Raw genomic sequence first — 15,245 nt, forward strand, 5'->3', positions numbered from 1 at the left:
GGAGCCCATCGGTCCCCTTGTTGGAGGGTGGGGCTGGACCACGTGGCGCGGAGCAAGCCAGAAGGGCCGGGGAGCCCCCAGAACAGACACACACACACACACACACACACACACATGCACGCACGCACGCACGCACGCACGCAGGTGCTCTAGCCTGGAGGTCCCAGGGGTGGAGACAGACCTCTTACTGGAGCCCCTCCTTCCCGGCTACAGGGTGTTTTACAAGGTGAAGAGCCGCAGCGCTCACATGAAGAGCCACGCCGAGCAGGAGAAGAAGGCGGCCGCTCTGAGGCAGAAGGAGAAAGAGGCCGCAGCCGCTGCGGCCACTGCGGCCGCCTCCCCCCACCAGCCGGCCCTGAGGGAGGAGAGCAGCGCAGGCGAGAGGGGCTGACGCCCGGGGCTCCGGGCCCTGCTCCAGCCTGAGACGCTCTGCCAGCACTGGAACCTCCGGAGAGAGAGATCACGTGGACTTGTCTCTGCAAAACGGATACAATTAAATAAATGGCTCTTTTACTTATACAGGGCCCAGGAGCAGTGTTAAGGGCTGCAGGATCCAGTTCTCTTGCATTTGGTCTGTCGGAAGTTTCCCTCCTGCTTTCCTGGGACTGGGAGAGTCCCTGCTCGCTGGGGCTGCCCCTGGGGAGGGGCTCCAGCGCTGCCGCCGCTGCCTCTCACATGGACCTCTGCCGCCACGCCACGAGGTTGCTTCTCTCCCTCTTTGTTTCCCTTGCTCCCTTAGGTCACCATGGAGAGACAAGCACAAGCGCGCCCCCTTGGCAGCATTAATCCCCCGCCCCAGGGGACCTGTACAGGCCCTGCCCCAAGCCCCGGAAAGAGGGACTCCGTGGGAAGGAGTATGGTGGCCATCTCCGAGAGGGAGCTCAGCCTGGCATCTGTGCTGTCTCCTCTGCGGCAGTGTCCAGGCCATGCTGCTCCAGTGACTATGTCCTCAGAGAGGCCACGTTCTCCGTGGGAGGGAGGCTGCCAGAACAGGTGCAGGGAGAGAGACCAGGACTGGTACCTATCCCTTCGCTGCTCACTAGCATCCTGCTGGGGCTGGAAAGTTTTCTCAGATGTCTGGGGAAGGAGCCAATCAATGTTCTTTGCAAGCTCTCAGCCTGCTGGAGGGAAGGAAACTGTGCAGAGGAAGGAAGCTGCAGGGCTGCTACAGGGCTAGGCCTGAGGGAGCTTTTGATAAGCCTTGGCTTTTCCTGCTTCCCACCTTTTTGCCAAATACCTTTGGGCCCTGGAGGCTGCTAAGGGAGCTTAGCCTAGGCCCAGCCTGCTCCTCCTTGGTGCAAGTTTCTTGCCTGCCTCTGTCCTGCCCTTGGCAGCTGCCACCTAACCCCACCCCACCTGGTCTAGTGCTGATATCCACAGCTCAGCCCTCAGTCCTGCATGCTGGAGATTTCTGGATCCTTCCCTGGGAGAGGGAGGTCTCCTAGCCAGATGGGACAGGAGCCTTCATTCCTTGACTTGTGTCATTTGGGAGCTATTTATTTATTCTTAATATTTAATTTTTAACATCCTCTCAGGGACCAGGGGATTCCTCCTTTCCAGAGGCCCAAGTGCATTTATCCCAAAACAAGGCACCTTCTTGGCACCACCCTCCACCCCACATTTCCAAGACCCTAAAGTCCCTCGTTCTGCCAATAGGAATGATAGTAGCACTGAAAGAGGGTGGAAAGGTGGAAGATGTCACAAAGGCACACGGAGACTAGCAGGATCAAGGGAGATCAAAGGCAGTTCTTGTTGCTACCTCTTCTTTGGCTGTACTTTCAAGTAGCTTGAGGGGATTGGCTGGAAGCCAGATTCTGGTTTTGTTTCTGGCTTGAAGAAGCCATATTTGGTGTGGAGTCACTGAAGTGGAAGGGCTGGAAGATTCTGGAGGCCCCTTCACTTGCCAGTCCCATAGGAGGGCTGAGTTATTTTTCTGATCTTGCTGTTCAACTTTAGTTGTGTAAAAGAAGTTCTAAGTGAATCCACGTTAGGAAGGAGCCAAAAAGTATTCATTCTGCTACTCTTCTGAGATAGCCTAAAGGCGTCATATTGGTAGCTGGGAGTGGGGAGGGAGTTTTGTTTCTAAACTATGCACTATCAGGTGTGTATTAGCATTCATTTATGCATTAATATGGTTATACATGAGCCCAGCTATGGGAATTAAAATTCTCCCCCCTCCTCAACTTCTGATGGCTACCTAGACCTCTAACTTCCCAGCTAGTTTCTTCCATAGGCTTTTACAAGCTCAACGGCCCAACACTGCAAAAATCTGGTATACCTTCCAAAAACAGGAGGGTAGCAAATTTAGGCTCTCTTCTAAATCACATATGTAATATGAGTGCCTTCACAGCTTTGCCCCAAAGTGCTACTTAAGTTTCCCAAGGTTTTTTCTATTTAAACCGTATTTAGTTTCAGGCTTCTTTTTTGGACATGAGGTAACAGAAACCTCCTTCGTCTACAGTGATTCTCCTCTTCTAAGCTCACGGAGACCAGACCAGGTGAATATAGGTGGAGAAAATCAAGATGGTACCTCTCTGTATTAACCCCACCCAACACCGTATTTTAGAAGGGTTTATGCTCCAGAATGGATTAGTATCTAGAATGCAGTGTAAAAGGTATAATGTTTAGAGGGCAGATGCAATTGTGGCAAGTGACCTGCCAGTAAAGTAGGTGCGCCCATAGAAGCTGGCATAGGTATATCCTTTATGGTGCTTTCTCCCTGTGAACCATGAGGCTACTTTGTTTTTTCTTTTTTCTTATATTCAGAGCTCTTTGCTTTAAGAAGTTAAATGACAAACACCTTCAGCTTTATAATGTCCTCCCCACACCATCTCACATATCCATCTCTCAGCCTCCATCTACACTCAGCTAAGGGCATGAAACTAACCTAGTGCCTGTGTTCTAGACCGTTTCTGAGGTCTCTTACCCACCCACGGAGACAGTGCTGAAGCACTGTCCTCCATGCCTTCAGCAGCCCCCCTCACAACTAAGGTACACACCCATCCATTCTGCTACCCCACTTCCACCCCTGGCACAGAGGTCGTGTGCTGCTTATGTCTAAAGGGATCCCCTATATTTAACTGCCTCAGTGACCTAACCTCTTCTCATGTGCCAGATGTTAAGATGAAGGAGGAATACAACACATACTCAAGCCTCAGCTATTTAAGTATGTTTTTACTGGGGCTCACTATTCTGGGACGGTATTTATTACCAGACTGGCAAGCCTAACTCCTTAGGTTTATAGGAAGTATGCATATTTTTATAAAACAATTGTATGTCCTCCCCATATTTTTGCTGTGTTAATATTTGCCTCTCACAGTTTGCAGCTGTTTCACCTTTTCATTCGTCTCTCAGTCGAAGGCCTTGTTGGAGGGGACAGAGCACAGGAATAGCCTTGACAGTCTGTAATTATTGTACAAATATTTTAATAGCATATAAATAAGTATATTCCTTTTATTTTGAAAAATATCAGACACTGCCTTTTGTGTGTTTGCTGCCTGTGGCACCCTTTTTTAAAAAGACTGTTACATATTAAAATAGTGTACATATATATAAATATTACCTCTTTTGCTGTACAGTTGTGATAGACCAGACTGAAGATTTTATTTTTTGTGTGCTTTTTATAAAAAAAAAATTAACACACTAAAGAAAATCTTGCTGATGTGATTGTAATGTACCTATGTAACTTATTTACTTTTGAATGTTCTTCTGTATCTTTAAACCTTTTATTAAATAAGGTTTTAAAAATTCAGAGTTGAATGCTGTGTCCTTCTGGGGAGATTTTCACTATCTGCGATTGACGTAAATAGGCCTTGGTTTGCTTGCAAGGGATTACTTGACGTTTTTGAACCGTAAGGATTCTGTTTTATCAGCTCACTGTCAGTGATGCCAGGACAAGGGAAATAACACATGTAGCCTGGCTACAAAGGTTACTAAATAGATCTAGATCTTCTTACAAAATCTTAGACAAGAAAAAGTCTCAACTCAGTGTCTCACACAAACACACGGCACACTTCCAACGTTTTAGTTTCATTCGGATGAAATTCGCGGAGGTTGCGGAGTGCGATCAGATGGTATAGGGTATTTTCTTATACAGCATTGACTTGAACGAGCGACGTGAGTAGACAATCTTCCTTGACGGACGCATATCATCTTAAATTCACTCCGGTATTATATTATCGTCTTTTAAACACAGTGCTTTGTGAGAAAAAAAAAAAATCTGGAAAATGTGAAAAAGGAAACGCGCCGTCAGAGAAATTAATGCCCGGAGCCCCTTGCTGGCACCAAGGCAATCGCTCGCCTCTGCGGGCCGCCGAAGCACTCGGGTCGCCAGTCTTCTGGGCCGCCGTTGCCGTGGCTACGCTCGCGCAGGCTCGGCCGCGGGGGCGGGGCGGGGCGAAAGCCGCTTGCCGGCCGGCCCCGCCTTCCACTGCGGCCGTAACGTCTCGGCTGGCTGCGGGTCTGACCAGCCGGAAGTCGCGCTGCGCCATCCCGCCTCCACGTGCAGCAGCTCGGGCGCGCAGTCGCCGTGGCCTGCCTTCGTCTGCGCCGCCTCTAGCCCTGCTTCCGCATCCTACCCGTGCCTTCGCCGCGTGTGTTCTGGGTGCCCGGCTGTCCTCGGAGCCCAGACGGGCACCTGCGCCAGCGAAGGACCATCTCTCGGGCTGGCCCCGCTGCCGCCGCTGCGACCTCGGGATAGTCTCTTCCTCCGGGGGCGGCACAGTTCTCGTCTGCAGAGAAGCGGCTTCTCGCGCGCCTGAAGGCCCGGCTCCGACCGCGAAAGCCTGCTTGACGCCGGAAGCAGCCGCGAGTGCCTGGCGCCCGGGCTGAGAACAGAAGACTACGCCCCGCGATTACACCCCGGCGGCCTCTACAGCCCGGCGGCTCCCGCCTTCGCCGCCCGCCCTCACTCCTCGCCTCTGAGCTGCGACGCGACACCCTGCCTGCAGGTGGAGGACCCGGCCCGAAGACCCCGACCAGAGACTCAAGATGGCGGTGGCCGCGTAACTGAGCATCCCGCAGGCTTCGCTCCGAGAACGCGGAGGACTGACACTGGGGGGCAGCGGAAGGACGAGAGCAGGACTCTGGTGTCGTTTGTTAATCGTGGTGGTGTGAAGCTTGACTCCTCGGGCATATTGCGGGGGACTGTCTGCTGTTGTCCTAAGTCCTAGAGCACAGGGAACCACAGTAACCCGTATTTTGTAAAATTGGGGCCCTTGATAGTTGGCAAAATGGCGATGACACTGTTGGAAGACTGGTGTAGGGGGATGGATGTGAACTCCCAGAGAGCCCTGCTGGTCTGGGGGATCCCAGTGAACTGTGATGAGGCTGAAATCGAAGAGACCCTCCAGGCTGCGATGCCCCAGGTGCCCTATCGAGTGCTTGGGAGAATGTTCTGGAGGGAAGAGAATGCCAAAGCAGCCTTGTTAGAGCTCACTGGTGCTGTCGATTACACCGCGATCCCCAGGGAGATGCCCGGTAAAGGAGGGGTGTGGAAAGTGGTCTTTAAGCACCCGACTTCCGATGCTGAATTTCTAGAAAGGTTGCACCTCTTCCTGGCAAGAGAGGGGTGGACCGTGCAAGATGTTGCCCGTGTCCTTGGGTTTCAGAACCCCACTCCGGCCCCAATCCCAGATATGCCAGCAGAGATGCTAAACTATATTTTGCATAATGTTATTCCGCCTCTTGTTGAGTCCATATGGTACAGGAAGCTGACACTCTTCTCCGGGAGGGACATCCTGGGGCCTGGAGAGGAGACATTTGATCCCTGGCTGGAGCACACTAATGAGGTCATAGAGGAGTGGCAGGTGTCAGATGTGGAAAAGAGGCGGCGGTTGATGGAGAGTCTTAGAGGTCCTGCTGCTGATGTCATACGCATCCTCAAGACCAGCAACCCTGCGATTACCACCGCCGAATGCCTGAAGGCGCTTGAGCAAGCGTTTGGGAGCGTGGAGAGCTGTAGGGATGCGCAGGTCAGATTTCTGAACACTTACCAGAACCCGGGAGAAAAGTTATCTGCTTATGTCATTCGTTTGGAGCCTCTGCTGCAGAAGGTGGTGGAGAAGGGGGCCATAGATAAAGAAAACGTGAATCAAGCCCGCCTGGAGCAGGTCATTGCCGGGGCCAACCACAGCGGGGCCCTCCAGAGGCTGTGGCTGACCGCGGTTGCGGAAGGGCCAGCCCCAAACCTCTTCCAGTTGCTGGTGCAGATCCGCGAGGGGGAGGCTGAGGAGGAGGAGGCGGAGGCTGTCCTCCTGCAGTTAGGCCTGAAGGGGCCCCTCTGAGTCCCCATAAAAGGGGCTTTAGTGCAGACCTAGATCACAGCTGCTTTCGTTCGTTGTCTCTGTGCTGTCTTACACGTGTGTCTCCTAGTAGTAAAGACTTAGCCATGTTTTTTTTGGGGGGGGGGGAGTCAGGCCTGCGTATTCATGTGACATTAGTAAAATCGTGCAAACAAGCACCAGAGCTGCTGCGGTACGAGTCATGCTAGCTACGATGCCAGGGAAAGGTCTGGACACGAGTGCTCAGTGCAAGCTGTCATCAGCTTGCATCATCATCAGTTGTGGAAAACGTGAACTCGTGACACTTACCGTCGAGGTAATTAAATGTGATATTGCATGTTCAGATGTTTAGTGCAGGGCCTGGCTAACACAAGAAGTGTTCAGTAAAAATGTGAACTGTTGTTACTACTATCGTGAATAGTTTTTGTGTTTACTGTAAATTGTTCCTGATTTACATTAATGTAAAGAAATGTGAATTAGATATTTAAATTTAGAGTGCAAATTTCTTATTTTTCATCTTTAAACATCTAAATCAGTTTAACTGTAAAGTGTTCCGAGACTACAAAATGGGTTGTTAGAAAAATACTGCACTTGTAGAGCTGTGTAAATCGTTTTCACTGGACAAGATACAGATACAGATTGCAAGGGGAGGTTAATGTAAACCAGTTACAGTATCTGTTCCCCCATTTCAAATCTTTGTCATTGAAGTGTAGTTTACCTTGTTCATGCTGATTCTAAGTGTTCTAAGTTCGAAGTTATCAAATACATGTATATTAATAAAAATATTTTAAAAATTCTATTGTCTTGTTTTTCTGACATATATAAAAAACTTTCAGTGTAATTAAGCTCTATTATATTTTCTTTTCTTAGGAAGACTTACCCATGTCACTGGAAAAAAAAAAACCCCAAACCTCAGTTGTTTTACTTTAAGCTTTATATCATAGTATGTAACTTTAAATTGCAATACTTTTTTTAAAATTAATTTATTTTTGGCTGCGTTGGGTCTTCGTTGCTGCACGCGGGCTTTCTCTTGTGGCGAGCGGGGGCTACTCTTCGTTGCGGTGCACAGGCTTCTCATTGCGGTGGCTTCTCTTGTTGTGGAGCGCGGGCTCTAGGCGCGCCGGCTTCAGTAGTTGTGGCTTGCGGGCTCTAGAGTGCGGGCTCAGTAGTTGTGGCACACGGGCTTAGTTGCTCCACGGCATGTGGGATCTTACCAGACCAGGGCTCGAACCCGTGTCCCCTGCATTGGCAGGCGGATTCCTAACCACTGTGCCACCAGGGAAGCCCCAGCAATACTTTTTAATATATTCAATTTTTGCATGTTTTCTACAAGACAAATGTTTGAAGGCAAAATAGACACAAGTAAATGTTAACTTACTATTAGATGTTAGAAAATCCTGAAATGGTTTAGGAGGTTATCTAGTAATGCTTTTGTTCCCCTTTTAAATCTTTTTTCAGCTAAAAATGTTTCACTGCAGGAATAACTCATCATACCTGTATAAAATTAATGCTTCAGTATTGCAGCAGCCATTTATATCAAGAGGATATAAAAAGGGAAATACGGTTTAAAGACATGTTTGGTTGCAGAGATTCAGTGACTGAAGATGTCCATCTTTTGAAATTCTGGTAAATCCAGAAGTGATTAAATGAACATAAGAATTCAGTGGGGTTTTCCCCTAGTAATAAGGCTTTAAATTTATAGCTGGCCTGCATAACAATCACAAGGTAAAAAATTTTATTTATGAAGGCTGATATTGGTATATGTCCTAAGATTTTTCTGTACAATTATTCATGTCCTCACTTATGTCTGTGACTCCCTCTCACACTTCTCAACACATCTCCACATCTTGGACCCCACAACAGACACGCAAATCTTCGCTTCCCCCGACAAATGTCCCCGTTGCCCCCCCTCCCCACTCATAACTTCCTCCTCCATTCCCACAGGCATGGCGCTCCATACACACTCTCCATACCTCTCAGTCCTGTCTTCACACACACTCCTACCTTCTCCCCAACACTCCATCATAAACATACTCCCTCCTCCCACCACACACACACACACACACACACACACACACACACACACACACTACATTTACAACAAAAAGAAATAATAGGTTCTTCACTTCTTTCACCCAGTATGTTATGGGCATACTTTACCTGTACATAGGGATATGCCATCTTTTTATGGCTGCAGAGTTGACTGCATTTTAGAAGGGAAGGTCATCACTTAGGATCCTTTTATTATATATAATAATTGTATATATCTACATATACATACATATATTTAATGTAATACATATATATGGCAGAAAAAAAATGTCAGAATTCTAGATGTTCACCCTTTGTTCTAGGAGACAATTAACTAAAAATAACGTGCTATTTATGCTCTGAATTAAGGTTTTCTCTTTTTTTTAATTATTTTTATTTTTGGCTGCATTGGGTCTTCGTTGCTGCGCGCTGGCTTTTTCTCTAGTTGCGGCGAGCGGGGGCTACTCTTCGTTGTGGTGCGCAGGCTTCTCATTGCAGCGGCTTCTCTTGTTGCAAAGCATGGGCTCTATGCAAGCAGGCTTCAGTAGCTGTGGCTCGTGGACTCTAGAGCACGGGCTCAGTAGTTGTGGCTCACGGGCTCTAGAGCGCAGGCTCAGCAGTTGTGGCGCACGGGCTTAGTTGCTCTGTGGCATGTGGGATCTTCCCGGACCAGGGCTCGAACCCGTGTCCTTTGCACTGGCAGGCGGATTCTCAACCACTGTGCCACCAGGGAAGCCTAAGGTTTTCTCTTAATAGGCACAAATTAAAATCTTTCTGCCTTTTAAAGGAGGAGAGCAGCAAGAAACATCCTCACAACCAAAGAATTGTGGAATAAAGAAGTAGAAACTGCACTATATTCCCATTCTGTGACCAAAATTACATTTGACTGATAATAGCACAGAATATATGCTGGGAAGATGTGTAATATTACTGCGATTTATTGCTGGGTTCTTCCTGTTTCTTGTGTATCAAAAAAGGGCTAGCCAATGTCAGGTCATTCCAGACCACAAATCAAGGGCCTATCAGCCAACCTTAACCTTGTACACTTCTGGAAGTCAGGAGAGGACTAGGAATAACCAAGTGCAGTAGTAACTTGCTGTCTCTGGAAGTGCTCCTTCCAGGATCCTAGTCATTTGAAATTGTGCCCAGAGAACTTCTGGGGAAGACTTACAAACTTGAGAGAGGAGGTCATCATTGGTAGTAAACTACTGAAAAAAAAATTTTTGGCATAAAGAAATGAGTCAATCCCCAATTCTCTCTTTCTCTCCCTCTCTCTCTCTCACACACATACAAGCTGTGTGGAATATGTTATCCAAACACTGAGTTTCTTCGGAACTGAATATCATTGGAAGTTCACATAGTCGCTCTATATTAGGTAAAACTAATGGACATGTAACCAAAAAAGATACACATTAATTTTTTTATAAAATAACACAATTTATTACTATTTTAAAACATCTCACAAAATAACATTCAGAAACTCAACATTTCTAAATAATTTAACACAGTAAGTTTAGTCATAAAGACATGCTACAAAAATTCCTGCATATAAAAGATTATTACCGACGTATTAATAGATGTTAAAATGTTCTTCAGAATGGAGTTGGTTCTAGAAGCCAAAGATTCTGGAGTGATGCTCGTGATCATGACTGACACCCTGGGAGAAGCTGGCCATATGTATATTCTCTACAGCTACCAACTCACCAGTCTTTTGATGGGATTGATCACTCTAGGCAATAGCACCTCAGAGGCAGGTACCCTGCTGATCAAACAAGCAAAGAACTCCCCACCCTTGTAACATTAGCCACAACTTAATCTAGCCAACATCTAAATTAATTTTTAAAATCTAGATGTAGGAAAGATAACTCACAAAGTTTCTATTCTGAGTAGGAAATTCTTGATATACCCCCAGAGGGATGACTTAATGTAGCAGACATGGAAGATGACACCAAGTAAGGAAGTAGGGAAATCCTGGCTCTCATTATGCTGACACACAACTACTGCTCAGGTGGGCTTAGAATGAGCAAGGATGAGGTTTGATTCTCTAATATCCACATGCAGGCTAGGTATTTACCCATCTTCCCTTTGAGAGTACTTTCCACCAACATCCAGTTCATTTTAAAGTGCAAATCTACTGAAAAATAGCTTACTCTCCCCCACTCCCTGGTTAAATTTGGTAGATCATAATTTGGTTGGCTGGTTCCCTTCTAACCTGCCCAATATGGGAAATTAACTAGAATCCAGTTATGACTTCTCCAAGTGTCAAGTGAAAATTTATCTTAAGTTAGAAAAAGGTAAGACTCAGTCTAGTTTTTCAGTTTTCTTTCTTTGAAGTCAATGGTTGATAAAAAGGCAGGAATAGAGATATAGATGAGGGATTTCTAAAAGTTCAGTGATTTTTAAAAAAAAATACCTTTAATTTTTTTATTGCACTTACTTTATAGTTAAAAACACTCATGCTAAAATGAAGATTAAGGAATATGGTCAAGTTAGCTATGTCAGAAGCACCAACTCTGCTACACTGAATCTTGTTTTATATTTAATTATTTACAGGCACGTTAAGCAGCCCAAATAAAGAAAATGTGTGCCAAAGAAATTAATTTCTGGTAAAGGGTAACTTTCAGTTTAGCAGTTATTTCTTCCTCCTTTACCAATACTTAACAATGTAAGGTCTTTGTGAGCAGACAATCAGACTGCAGTTAGAGAGACAATCAGACTACTCATGATTGATGCTTTGACACTTCCCCCCCAATTTTTTAAAGTTAATGATTTAATCCAACCTCTCTAGGCCCTATACTTTTTTCCATTTAGTCCTAAGAAAAATCCAGCTGGAAGATTCTGGGCCACATAGATAACCACCTTCGACTCTACTTACACATCACCAACTCTGAGAATAAGTTAACAGTTAAGATTCATTTCGTACTCCTCTTTATTCCACTTCAGACCACTGGTAAGAGGTATCAGAAGAAGCATCTATTCAAGTCAAAATTTCTTTCTATACAGGAACCACATTTATGTGTCTTATACCGCCTCTATTTGTGGAATAGATCCAGTAACCATACCAAGTTACTGGCCAGTTATCATGACCAGATAGTCTTTGGTCCACATGCAGAATCAGCGTCTACACCAGCTACTTTCATATATGATTACCAAATTTTATACAATATTTTTCTGTATTTAAGGACTGCTACAGTCTACAAAATTTGTGCATTATTGGACAATGAATGAATACTTAAAGAATGAACACCTAAGAAGGATGATCCATTTTCTAAAGTACACTTAAAATGTTAAACTTTAGAGACAAAGCAAAATCTATCATAAAGTTGGATTTTGTTGATAGTAGGAGAGAGGTAGGTTAATAATTACTGTCCTAAGATAAGAATGCTAAACAATAAAAGCTGAGGCCCTGCTAAAAAACAAGTTGAACCTTCCAGCCCTGAGTTTCTAATGTTATGTGAAAATTATTAAAATAAGCATGACAAAGGAAAACACCAGTGACCATTTCCTTCCATCCACGATTATTAAATACATCACCTTCTCTCAAATAACAACTCAGGTAGCATATGACTACAGAGTGAAAATAAATGGACCTTGGAAAAAGGAATGTTGCTACAAAGCACTGGTTCTTAACCGGGGGCGAATATGTTCCCACCCTTCTGCCCCAGAGGATAGATGGCAATGTCTGAAGACACTTCTGATTGTCACAACTTGGGAGAGGGTTCTACTGGATCTAATGTGTAAAGCCAGAGATGCTGCTAAACATCCTATATTACAAAGGACAGCCCCCCTCCCCACAACATTATCCAGCCTAAAATATTAATAGTGCCAAGGTTGAGAAACTCTGGTTTAAAGGAACAAACGCCTATTTACAGAGAACACAAAAACCTTTCAAGACCTGACTAGGTAATACAGCCATAAACTTAATGTTAGGGAAAATAGGAAAGCTGAATTACTTGGTAGACGAAAATAAAATTTCCTGTGAAAAATTAAAATACTGTACTGATTCCATCATTATAAGAACAGAAGAAATCGAATGATCCACTAAAACGGCATAATGCTTTAAACAAGGAGCACAGAGAGAATCTCTTCCAAGTAGGTCAAATATCTAATCCGAGAAGCATAAACCAAAAGCATTTAACATCAGCTAAATCTGCAGCAGTAAAGGATGATTTAAGGAATGATTTGAGAGAATATTCTGAACTTCTTCATATACCTTATCTTCCATTTTCTAATAACATGGATTCTGGCTTTAATTCCAAGAAAAGGAGGCACAGAAGTCATTCGATATTTGTTGAGTGGAACTGAATTATGAATTTTGTGTGAAATGGACACAGAAAAGCACCTTACACTTCTCTGAGAACTACCAGTGATTAAAAGACATTAAGAAACAAGGAGAAACAGAGAAAATTAGTTTCTATATTAAGAATTCAGAAAAACCAAACACCAACACTGTAAGTTATTTTATAAATAAATTCAGTATGAAGTCATTCATTCATTCCCTACTATATTCACTTCCAGCATAACTTTTAGAAAATACATCCATACCTAGCAACAGGGCTTTAAGCTTACCTACTAGATGAAGTGCAGAGTACAAGAAAAGAAGATCGTCTTCTTAGTTTAAACATCACCAAGGAAAATTCTCATTGCCTATGGTTCACAAAAGAAATAGTCAAAGGCTTTGAATGTATAAGCCAGTCAGAGTAAAGATTTCTTCCTATCAGACTGTAAGGAAGAGCAAAAGGAAGCTAAAAATAGTATTGGACCTTTATTTAGAATTGATTGTCAAAGCAGTGGTCCCTTTTGATCAGAGTGACTCAGAGAAATCATGTAATTCCTACTTAAATGACAGCTGAAAACTTCAGAAAGCCAGGACTACTTATGCAATCACTTTTTAAAAATGACTCTTCCCTCTTTGACTAGTTTTACACAAGTAAATGGGGAAATAGGAGCCAATAGTTTCTGGCTGAGGGACTTTAGGCACAATATGGCAGAGGGCCTCTGACATCTTTTTTGCAATCTATCAGTGACTCAGTCACAGCCTACTATGGACTTCATCTGGTTACTGACTACCGTATCTTGCATTTTCCAAAAACAACTTTTTCTTATATGAAAAATTCCAAGCTCTGTATCCAACTGTTGCTTTGCAATTCTGAGGTTAAATCACCTGCTATGCTTCACGGAAGAAGCAATCCTCAAAAATAATGCCGTTTGCCTGGGATTCCATAATGAAACATCTCTTTTCCATCCACAAACATATACATAATTCATTTTAAGAGCTGTTTAACTTAAACTTTTTGAAAAAATATATTTTGAAATACTAAATTTCACTTATTGAAAGGTACCAAATCCAGTCTTTCAAGTTCTACACCCTTACAACAATCACTTCTCTCAACATGAGGGTCAACAGACCAAAGTTATTAGGGCAAATTTTAAAAAATACGAATGGCCAACATTTAGGCTAGGAATTCAAATATAACTACTGCTTATATATATTTACTTATCTAACATATTGGGTTGGCCAAAAAGTTCCTTTGGTTTTTAAGTAAAAATAAAAGACACATTTTTCATTTTAATCAAGAACTTTATTGAACAGCGTATTCACCCTTTTGTTCCACTACCTTCTGCCATTTTTCAGGCAACTTCATAATTCCATCTTCCTAAAACTTTTTATCTTTTTGAGCAAAGAACTGTTCCAGGTGCCTTTTACAGTCTTCCAGGGAATTGAAATTTTTTCCATTGAGAGAATTTTGGAAAGACCGAAATAAATGGAAATCTGAAGGTGCAATGTCTGGTGAATACAGTGGATGAATCAGAATTTCCCAGCCAAGCTATAACAGTTTTTGCCTGGTCATCAAAGAAACATGCAGTCTTGTGTTATCCTGATGGAGGATTATGTGTTTTCTGTTGACTAATTCTGGACGCTTTTCAACGAGTGCTGCTTTCAGTTGGTCTAACTGGGAGCAGTACTGTTGGAATTAATCGTTTGGCTTTCCAGAAGGAGCTCATAATAGAGGACTCCCTTCCAATCCCACCATATACAGAACATCACCTTCTTTGGATGAAGACCGGCCTTTGGTGTGGTTGGTGGTGGTTCATTTCACTTGCCCCACCATCTCTTCCGTTCCATATTATTGTACAGTATCCACTTTTCATTGCCCGCCACAATTTGTTTTAAAAACGGAACGTTTTTGTTATGTTTAAGTAGAGAACTGCATGCAGAAATACAGTCTAGAAGGGTTTTTTCGCTTAATTTATGTGGAACCCAAACATCAAAGCGATTCACATAACCAAGCTGGAGCAAATGATTTTCAACTCTTGATTTGGATATTTTGAGTATGTTGGCTATCTCCCACGTGGTATAACGTTGATTGTTCTCAATTAATGTCTTGATTTGATCGCTATCGACTTCAACTGATCTACCCGACTGTGGAGCATCTTCCAGCGAGAAATCTCCAGCACGAAACTTAACAAACCACTTTTGACACGTTCGATCAGCCACAGCACCATCTCCATAGGCTGCAGAAATCTTTTTTTGCTTTTCAGTTGTGTTTTTACCTTTCTTGAAATAATAAAGCATAATATGCCAAAACTGTTGCTTTTTTTCTTCCATCTTCAATATTAAAATGGCTACACAAAAATTCACCAATTTTGATAAGTTTTTTTTTTTAATGCACGCTGATATGACAGCTGTCACAATACAATCTAACAAAATTGTTTCAAATGAAGTTAAAGACAACTAAGTGCTACTAGAGCCATCTTACGGGAAAAAACCGAACAAACCTTTTGGCCAACCCAATATAAGGAACTATAACCAAAAAGTATGCCTAAGATCAGGTCCATATGTGTAATAAGGCCAAAGTATTGGTCAAAGGAGTGATTATAACAGTCATTTTAACCACTGACCTGGGTCACGGAATGACTGGCTGACTGTTT

General features: G+C 43.9%; 2 protein-coding genes across 6 annotated transcripts in view; both read left to right on the forward strand.

Moving 5' to 3' along the window:
* The window catches only part of MIDEAS (mitotic deacetylase associated SANT domain protein), a 67,723-nt gene extending 63,974 nt beyond the window's left edge, over positions 1–3,749 (forward strand). For all 5 annotated transcript variants that reach the window (XM_060139320.1, XM_060139313.1, XM_060139330.1 and 2 more), the window contains exon 13: positions 214–3,749. In XM_060139320.1, the coding sequence (XP_059995303.1) occupies positions 214–391 (178 nt within the window). In that variant the 3' untranslated portion in view covers positions 392–3,749. The remainder of the gene's footprint in view (positions 1–213) is intronic.
* A 714-nt stretch (positions 3,750–4,463) lies between these two features.
* On the forward strand, positions 4,464–7,075 carry PNMA1 (PNMA family member 1). Its single transcript, XM_060139360.1, has one exon. The coding sequence runs from the start codon at positions 5,232–5,234 to the stop codon at positions 6,282–6,284; it is 1,053 nt and encodes a 350-aa protein (XP_059995343.1). The 5' UTR covers positions 4,464–5,231; the 3' UTR covers positions 6,285–7,075.
* The last annotated feature ends 8,170 nt before the right edge of the window (positions 7,076–15,245 follow it).

This window comes from Lagenorhynchus albirostris, chromosome 1 (genome assembly GCF_949774975.1).
Source record: "Lagenorhynchus albirostris chromosome 1, mLagAlb1.1, whole genome shotgun sequence".
Classification (NCBI taxonomy): domain Eukaryota; kingdom Metazoa; phylum Chordata; class Mammalia; order Artiodactyla; family Delphinidae; genus Lagenorhynchus; species Lagenorhynchus albirostris.

What these genes read in the sequence shown, in the direction of transcription:
- PNMA1 (XM_060139360.1), top strand. Translation starts at nt 5,232, where the DNA reads ATGGCGATGACACTGTTGGAAGACTGGTGTAGGGGGATGGATGTGAAC.